The sequence below is a fragment of the Hippoglossus hippoglossus genome, chromosome 18, assembly GCF_009819705.1.
Source record: "Hippoglossus hippoglossus isolate fHipHip1 chromosome 18, fHipHip1.pri, whole genome shotgun sequence".
Taxonomy (NCBI): domain Eukaryota; kingdom Metazoa; phylum Chordata; class Actinopteri; order Pleuronectiformes; family Pleuronectidae; genus Hippoglossus; species Hippoglossus hippoglossus.
The window spans coordinates 14,441,522-14,451,327 of NC_047168.1; the positions used below are offsets into that span (position 1 = coordinate 14,441,522).

Consider the following 9,806-nt stretch of genomic DNA (forward strand, 5'->3'; position numbering starts at 1 on the left):
TCCACTGGGACTCACCCGGGGGATTAGATCCTTCAGTGATTCACAAGACTAGAATCACTTAAGCATCAATATATCCCATGATTCATTGCAAGCGCTCAGCTGAACAGCTAACGAGGACGAGGCCCCTGAGATACAGCTCTAATGAGGAGGAGCAGGGGGTGGAGCCTAAGACACTGCACGCCCACCTACACCTGCCACCTGCACCCATTGGACGGTCCTAGCTGTCAATCACACTGTGGTATTTACTAAATGAACATCAGCTGTATTGAAGAAGACTTGAAACTGGAGATTGAGACATTAAATCTTTAGGACAATGTTAGTGATGTTATAAATCAAGAGAGAAGAAGAGTAATTTTCTCATAGACCCAGTAGAGTCGCCCTCTGCTGGTCAGAGAGAGAATACAGGCTTCAGCCACTTCTGTATTGGCTTCACTTCACTTAAATGAAACACCAAATAAAGTGGTTAAGATATTGTTATCTTATAAGTTGTTGTGACCTTTGACCTCTACATGACTCCGGGCTGCAGCGTGAACACACGTGTTTGTGAAGGTAACACACGGTGAAATGAAAACACTTCAAGGTTTTGTGGTTTATTAACAAATCAAACATGGCAGCGTAGTCCCCATTTTTTTATCGGCCTGGGACCAGTTCTTGTAAACAAATAAGTGCACACACGCACACACACACGCACACACAGTCTTTGAACAGTGGAAATATGAGACTCACCAGACGCATGCTTTGCTCCGGTCCTGCTCTGCATCCCCTTGTGAGCGGAGCAACAATCACATTTGATTCAGACACACACACACAGACACACACACAGACACACACACTGCACAGTCACACTGAGGCTTTGAAGTGCATTTGGCTCGTTGGTGAGAAAAGCAAAAGAAATGTGAGCTGCAGAAAACAAACGTGTTGAATTATCTTACAGAGGAGGCAGCGCACGCAGAGAAACACAACAGGCCTTCGGTCTTTAGAAAATCTAATATATTCATATTTATTATTATTATTATTATTCCTCCTGCATCAGTTGTGTGCACGTTGCAAGAAGCTTATCAGCAGGTGATAAGTCTGAAAACGTCTCTGGAATAATCCTGAGTTAAAGGTGTGGAGAAAGTCCAAACGTCTCCTTTGTCTTTTATGTTCACTAACACAGTCTTTCCTCTCCCATCCTGTTTGTGGTGTAAACTGTTTATAATAAAAGACTCCGGGTCCAGAATGTGAAGCCAATGCAGAAGTTGCTGAAACCTGTATTCTCTCAAATGACCAGCAGGGGGCGACTCCACTGGTTGTTTCTATAGAAGTCAATGAGAAAATGACTCTACTTCTCACTTTAAACGTCAGTAAACATTTTCCTCAGGAGTTTATGTCTCAATCTCTAGTTTCAAGTCTTCTTCAATACATCACGATGTTCATTTAGTAGATTATGATCCATTCAGAGTCAAATAGACCATAAAGCTCTGTATGCATTGGATACTGCGTGATTGACAGCTAGTACCGTCCAATGGGTGCAGCGTCCTTGAGCTCTCGGTCAGGCTCCACCCCCCCACTCCTCCAAATATGGCTACTTCTGGTTCCAAAAAACAGAAATGCCGAACTTGAGGCTTCCAAACGGCAGCTCACAACGACCTTCAGTGTCCTTGAACAACGCTGGTGAGTCGAGGGTCGAACTCAAGACGACCACAAACTGTATTTTACACATTTTTTAAAGCCTGAACTTTTCCCTCCTCGTTTTAAAAAGCTGCAGATTCACCGTCCTCGCTGCCACAGATGATGGATCACTGCACTGTTCAGTGTGTCAGAGAGCAGACGGTCATGGGAGCGAGCCGTGGCCCCTCCACACACACACACACACAGACAGACACACAATCGTGCTGCGTGTGTGTGTTGTTGTAGCATGGGTCATGTGCTGCAGAGGCGGGGTTGGAAATGGAAGTCACGAGTTCTTGGTCGTGTCGATCTCTTGCTCTTTTTATGTAAACGCACACAGTCACAGGAGAAGATGAAGGCCAGGAGAGGAGACACAACACACACACACACACTCACAGACACACACTGAGGTGGCGAGTGCCAGGCCAGGTTTCCGCAGCGCAGAGCAGGCTGGATCTCAGCAGTCACCATATGGACTGGTACTGGAGTCGGAACACAGATGAAGGGATGCATGGATGGAGGGATAACGGGTGGATGAAAGGGAAGGATGGAGGGATGAAGGGAATCAGCACATGTAGGGAAAGGAGGGGGAAAGGAGACGGGATGAAGGGAAAGCAGGCGAGAGGGAAAAAAATGAAATTGAGTGGTGTGAGGAAGGATGGAGGATATTAAGAGAAAGAGGGAATATTTAAAAAAGGGAATATTAGGTGGGAGAGAAAATATAAAAGCAATTTGAGAAAGATGGGAGGAATAACAAGGAAAGGGAGGAGGAGAGTGGAAAAAGAAAAAGAGAACAGATGGATGGTGCATGGTGGGATGGAGGGAGAGCAGGATGGAGAGAGGGAGGAGGGGCTGACTCCAGGAGAAGGATGGAGAGATGGTTGTTTTGAGGATAAAGCTGGTGAAGTTGCCATGGTAACGACCACAGATCAAACAGACACTTCACCTAAAACAAAGAACTATTATCAAATTACAATAAGGAAACATTTTCATCACACTTAATATAAAGTGTGAAACTATCCAAATATGACTTGTGTAAAAAACTAAATCCTTAAGGTTTAATACATTTTCTGCACGTTGTTTAATTTGCTTTAAAGTTAGGACAGGATATAAAAACTTTATGAAAAGCATCAGAGGGGCGAAGCCTTTGTAACTGATGACTAGTGATTGGTTAACATGAATAAAATGTAGATGTCAGTTATTGATTGATGCATTACTTCAGTATGTGATGTCATACCAGCTATACAAGTTATTTTTGATCTATTTACATTTTCATTCCAGTTTTTGACTTTGACCGACTTATTTTTCATCAGGATATTTTGCACACAGGTGAAAATACCATTTATTATAAACTGGTTAATTAAGGCGTACCAACTTTAACAGGTTGAACTTTTTAAATAATGAATCTCTAAAGAAAACAAAGTCCAGAGTAGAGCAGAGGTTTATCTGCTCTGTGAACTTCCACGTTACTCAGGAAATCCTTTAAACACTTTAAACTGTTTGAACCGATACTTGACAGAAAACTTTATTCCAGGAAGTAAACGACTGAGAAACCACAGGAGGAGATCTGGCTGTTTTGTAAATAACAGTTTATTTTGAAAACCAGGTGGTCTGTTCTGTGGCCATTTAGCTGCTGCCCTGCTTGGCGGCCAGCCTCTTGTCTCTCTCCTCGGCGATGGTCAGACGGATTCCCTTTCCTCTGGGCACGGACACCCACGGCTTGTTGCCCTGCAGGGGGACATTAGATGGTTAATGTTCAATCAAGACTGGTCACGTGACGCAGACGGGTGAAAGACAAGGTTTGCTACGTCAGCGGAGAAACGTGCCGCTGACAGATCCTTATGTCAGACGGTACTATCAGAATCAATAGTCTGTTTACTACACGTGTGGTAAAACATTAAAACAACTTGTTTCCATGAACCTGAAATGAGTTTACTTCTACCAAACTTCATAGATTTGAACTGACTTGCACAAAACTTGAGAAAAAGCGTCAAGGATGAAAGTTAACAAATTGTCTTTTCGCTGAGCTCAGAACTTCTTAGAGGACAAATGGGTATTCTCATGACTGATCAACACCATATGAAGTCATCCTTGCTCTATCACTTTGCTCCAGACTGGTTTCCTACATGAAACTGGTTTGGTCCCAACAGAAACAGTTTATAATCCTCACCTTGCCAATGACAAAGATGTTGGAGAGCCTGGTAGCGAAGCTGTTGCCCGTGCTGTCCTTGACGTGCACCACGTCGAAGGATCCGGGGTGACGCTCCCGGTTGGTGATCATACCGATACGCCCCAAATTGGCGCCACCAGTCACCATGCACAGGTTGGCTGCAGGGGGGGGGGGGATTACAGAAGAATAGATTAGAGACCATTTCCTCACACAAAGATACATCCAAGATGGACGACAGCGAGTTGAACGCACCAGTATCAAACTTGATGAACTCTGTGATCTTGCCGGACTCCAGGTCGATCTTGATGGTGTCGTTGACCTTGATGAGGGGGTCGGGGTAGCGGATGGTGCGAGCATCGTGGGTCACCAGGTGGGGGATTCCCTTGGTTCCAACCATGAGCTTCTTCACCTTGCACAGCTTGTACTGCAGAGCGAGGAGAGGGATGTGTACACGTCTTAGAGAAACACTTTACAGAGTGAAACCGGCAGAACTTTAACACAACCAGCAGTTTGCAGTTCTTACCTTGGCCTCCTCGGCGGTGATGCGGTGGACGGTGAAACGTCCCTTCACATCGTAAATCAGACGGAAGTGCTCACCGGTCTTCTCGATGCTGATCACATCTGGAGAAACAAACGGGTCGACAGTCTCAGCATCAGAACCATGTTCTTCTAAGCACCAGCTACACAATTAGGACTAATACAGACGTCAGTTAAAAAAGGTAAATGCAGTCAGCTTTGAGCCGTGTGGACAAAATCATTAACACTGTCTGCAGCAGTATTTACAGAATTTTTACAAGTCCACTCCAAATCAATGTCTTTTCTTTTACCAGCTACTAGTTTACAATGTTAAATTAACTTTAAGACTTAGACCCGAGCATCATGTCACATCCTTCTCAAAGACTTTGACCACCAGAGCAGAGAATAAACTCATTTTATGAACAACTAAAGTCCTTTTCAAGTCAATTTCATCCCAAAAATGTCTTGACACCCAACTTCGATAACGTCTGCACAAAGTAATGAAAATGCCAAATACACCAGCTCAATTAACTGAATTTATACGAAACAGTCAAATGGGTTTATAGAATATATATATGGATAAAATATCAATAAAGTTCTCCAGATTTAAGTGCATATAAGACTTTTTATAGAACTGGTTTAGGAATCATCCTCACAACTCCTGTCCCACAGTATCAGTGTTTTCACCGTGTATGTACTGGGTATAAATAGGACGCTTGTCCCGCTGTGAAGACTTCCCCTGGATTCGGAAATTAAAACGCCACACCTCCACGTGAGGCTGCTGGTGGAGAGGGAACTGACAGTGACTGGGACTGAGGTCATAACCACTCTGAGGGGCCTGAAGCCAGTTCTACTAAACTGGTCCATTCCCAGTACTGATTAGAGCTGGGTCAGACTAGTCCTGGTCTTTATAAACTAGCCTCTTGTAAACAGATAATCTCAAAGACAGGAAACGCGCGATGGCCAATGAAACTCAGCTAATTCAACAACTTAATCTCAAGTGACACTTATAATATCCGTGTGGCAGCTGGAGCTCAGAACTTCTTAGAGGAATCCGTCATGTCATTGCTGATCAAAACCAGATATTCATCATTGCTCCTCCTCAGATCCACTTAAGTCTACATCAGACCCGTTCAGCCAAACCCCCTAAGAAGTCTCCCGTGGTCCCACTCACCCATGAATCCAGCCGGGTAGGTGATGTCGGTGCGGACCTTGCCGTCGATCTTGATGAACCTCTGCATGCAGATCTTCTTCACCTCGTCCCCGGTCAGGGCGTACTTCAGACGGTTCCTCAGGAAGATGATGAGGGGCAGGCACTCCCTCAGCTTGTGGGGACCGGTGGAAGGACGCGGGGCCTGAGGAGGAAGAGATTACACTTTGAAACAAAGAGTCACAAGTCAATGAATCAAACTTAATAATAGATGGTGTCCCTTTTCCATTTAGGCTTCATCAAAACCACTAAGGTTAGTCTGAGGCATGTTTAAACCTCCATGTTATATTGTTCATATCCAAAATCACTGTTAGACTTAAACTTAACTTTCATAGTTGCTTTTTTAACACATCTCCTGCAGAGATTAGAGAATTAGTGGATAAATTGACTTTAGAATTATAAAGTTCATCTGAGGAGCCTTTATCTAAGTTTTGTCCCGTGTGACAGGAATCTTCAAGTTGTGATTCTGATTATTTGATGTTTGATTATTATACTTTTGACGTCATTTCTTTTGAATTGATGAGCATTTATTTCATTTAACAACACTAGGAACAAATATAACTTGATCACAGATCTAGTTTCTTGTGAGTGAACAGTGTCAGAGCCTGGGTTTGAATCCCGGTCCATCTTTAACACACTCAGTCAGAAGGTTTAACAATTGATATATAAACAAATTTCCTATTTTTGAATACGTGAAGCCCATCACGTCACTTAACGTGTCTGAGCAACACGCTGCTGTTACACATGACACTGCAGCGGACACACACGTGACACGACACCATCTCTGTACACTGTCGGGCATCGAACCCACACACACAAACACACACTCAGTGATCACACATGTATCTCGGGCGGGTTGAGGCAGCTCCACTTACGAACACTCCGGTGAGCTTGTCCAGCATCCAGTGCTTCGGCGCCGCGACGCGCTTCAGGTGCTTCTTCGGTCCTCTTGCCTGGAGGAGACACACACAACCCGGTCAGCAACAGGGCAAAACAACCGGAGACAGTGAAACACACAACCGGGTAAAACACAAACATCCCCCGGTAAGAAAGTAGGTGCAAAGCTGGAAATGATAAAGAATATAACGGACCTGTTAGCATGTGGGCTAACACCGGCTGCGGCCTAGCAACGCTACATGTAGCAGAATTAGCATGTTAGGAATCAAACCTTTTTATTCACTATTAACACGTGTAGCTCCGCATTTTAAAGAAAAGTCGCGCACGTTTGCGCACAAAATAGCGACATTTCCCCCCCACCCCATGTTCGGTTCATTCCAGCTAGCTAACCCCAGCTAGCCACATTGAGGCTAACGAGCCGTGAGTTTTTTCAAATGACGCACAAACATCGACCATCGCGACTTTCTGCGCTCGATACAAACACCGACGCTTTAATAACGTGTTGTATTTTTAACTCGGACGCGTGATTTCGCGGCGACACGGCGCCGAGGCGCGATGTTTCCCGATGAGCGGCCGGAGGAGTCGCGAGGCGGAGGCGCTCACCATGTTGGAGTCTGCGGGAAAAAGGACCGCGTCTCTTCCGGTGTGCGCGGATAAGGCCGAGGACGGCAGAGGGGGAGGGACACGGGGCACGAAAGTCGCAGCGTAAAAAGAAAAAATCGATCAGATTCGATTAATGTTGTTTGTTTTTTTTAGCTTAAAGGGGAAATTATGAATGAATAAAGTTCTGCGTGGATTAAAGTGATGAAATGAACCATTCTGATCCAATGGGAGTTATGGTTGTTTACATTTTACATCCAGTGCAATGTATAATGTGTGTTTTGCACAAACAATACATTGCACTGATACTTTATTGTACATATTTATATTTTCCATGTGTGTCCACATACAAAACGTTGACTGTAAATAAAGATGGACAACACGTCTCCTCTTCCTACTGCCCAAATATACAGTCTATGGTCCATGGTGTGGAACTAGAGGATCACAAACGTGTGGTTCATCATCTGTGGACCATGAATGTCTGTACAAAAGTTCACAGAATCTCTCTACTTAATAAAAGTCATATTTCTTGACGGACATCTGACTCCCTTCACGTCTTCTCTGTGTTTCCGTCTCGTTCAGGAGACACCAGCGTGTCGGGCAGATCTCAGTCCTGTTCACACTTTACTCAGATGAAACTCCTCCTGTGAGTAAATCAGACCCACGAGTGTCTCTGAACTCTTCTCCCCCGAAGGGACAAATCGGGACAAACCTAGAGTTTATTTATACGATGATATTAAAAATGCTCCCTTGTTGATTATTCACACATTTATCTCTGGTGACCCACTTTATTTTCTTATTTTCTCCCCTGGAAGCATAAATCACCAGAGCACCGTGCACAAGCTCCTCAGTGAGAGTTTCCAGCAGCATCAACCCACTGACCCACATTTGTATTCAGGCCACTTTTACGTTTTGCACAAACTTGGAAGGACTTCACAACATGGCCTGTGGCCAGCGGGGAGTCGGGGATCAATCCACGGTTTCTCTCTCAGCTCAATTTCCTGACCCACTTCTGACTGCGGCGCCGGACACACGATCCACAACCCGGGAGGATTCAACACAGATTTGTGGAGTCGTTTTAATAAAAGGTGCGAGAATTAAGAGGCAACATAAAGCTACAGACTTTAGAGGAATGTCCCCCAGGAGAGAACATAACTCTGCCAAGGCCCAACAGTCCCCTTCAATTCAATCAAGCTGAAACACATCGCACACACTCATAGATATCTGTCCTCTTAAGAGTTTCATCAAGATTCATCTATTATTCCTTTGGAAATATGTGAAAATAAATAAATCAAAACCTGCAGTATTTTGTCGGCTCTGTATCCCAAAAATACACATTATTATGATACACAATCATGATTTATTAATCTTCTCTCTGTTGTGTGCAACTGTTGCTACAGCCACGTGAAATATTTGCCCTTTGTCATATATAAATCAATTTAACCAAGAAATTACTATATATTCAAATGCATTTTTACAAGGGTGGTTAAGACAACATGTCAGAGTAAAGTCATTTAAAACATTAATTTGTTCAGGATTGTTTCTGTTCTCTGTGTTGAATAAAGATCTGTGGATTCAGTCATGTTAATCACCATCAACACTACGGCAGCAGTGTTGCAGTGAACTGTTGAGTTTATATCCAAGACGGATAATTGTTGTTTATATGTAATTCAGTTTCCAATTATAGATAAATTGTGAACTTGAAAACAACAGTTTCAAAACTCAAATAATTAAAACAACAGAAATAACAAAGTAAGAATTTTCTCCATAAAATAACACACAAATCACAAATAAGCTCTTACAGGGTGAATCTAAAGAGGTTGTTGAGTAGAACAGATCAATAAAATAAGATTCATCCTATTTTAATATATTGAAAATGCAAAGAAAAGATACAGGATGTGTTCAACTGGGTTTAATTATGTTCTTGGGTGAGTTCCAGTCATTCTACGTTGTGAACACTTACCATCACATACCAGCAGATGGAAGCACTGCATTAACTAACTGACAGAAAGGGACATATCCACAGACTTTATCAGCCACAGACTTTTGCTGGTGATTATATTGTCTTATATTTTGTGTAAGGTGCATATATCTTTTGATAAATAAGTATGTGTTTTATAGGAGAACTAGAAAAATGACATTAAAAAGTGTAGCAGTCAGTAGAAACTGTTTAATGACGCATGTTGACTCCAGCTCAGATTTCAATTTCTTTATTTCTCCCCAAATCTTCAGAGGCATAACAAAAATACAAGCATTTCTCAATATGATCTCAGTCATTTACATATTCATATGGATGTACAGTGAGCAAAAAGTGCTTTAAAAATCATCTTTGAATAATATTCATTTTGTCATTAGGAAGGAAAAGGACAGAAACGGCAGGTGGAACCAAAACAAAATCACAAAGCACGACTTTAAACTACAGGTTTAAAGTTAAACATGATAAAGAACCAGGAGTGAATGAGTGACGGGCGGAGCAGCCGAGCACGAGGCTGAACGTGTTCATGACTGTGGAGAGGAAACCGTGTACCAGGGGCCTTTCAGGGGATGTATCCTCACGGGAGTCAAAGGTTTCCTCTGGGCCTTAATACGTTGGGACAGGTTTCATGACCCTGAGGTCCGGAGGCGGCCGAACGGGCAACAAATCACTGTTTCCACGTGGAAACTGTAACTTTACTTCATGAGTTTGTCAATATCACGCAGGGTTTACGTGGACTCGGGCGTCGAGAAGAGGAAAACACATCGAGAGAGAAATAAAAACAC

At 43.3% G+C, this 9,806-nt stretch overlaps 1 protein-coding gene and 2 non-coding genes across 3 annotated transcripts; all 3 read right to left on the reverse strand.

Moving 5' to 3' along the window:
- Positions 1-3,225: 3,225 nt before the first annotated feature.
- rps4x (ribosomal protein S4 X-linked) lies at positions 3,226-7,120 on the reverse strand. The gene is made up of 7 exons (XM_034569090.1): positions 7,050-7,120; positions 6,425-6,502; positions 5,514-5,694; positions 4,347-4,444; positions 4,076-4,247; positions 3,824-3,981; positions 3,226-3,381 (listed from the first exon to the last, which is right to left on the reverse strand). Exons 1-7 carry the CDS (start codon positions 7,050-7,052, stop codon positions 3,280-3,282), a joined length of 792 nt encoding a protein of 263 aa, XP_034424981.1. The 5' UTR covers positions 7,053-7,120; the 3' UTR covers positions 3,226-3,279.
- On the reverse strand, positions 3,678-3,748 carry LOC117752322. Its single transcript, XR_004612062.1, has one exon. It is a non-coding gene; the product is annotated as a small nucleolar RNA SNORD61 (small nucleolar RNA).
- LOC117752323 lies at positions 5,370-5,435 on the reverse strand. Its single transcript, XR_004612063.1, has one exon. It is a non-coding gene; the product is annotated as a small nucleolar RNA SNORD61 (small nucleolar RNA).
- Positions 7,121-9,806: the final 2,686 nt, after the last annotated feature.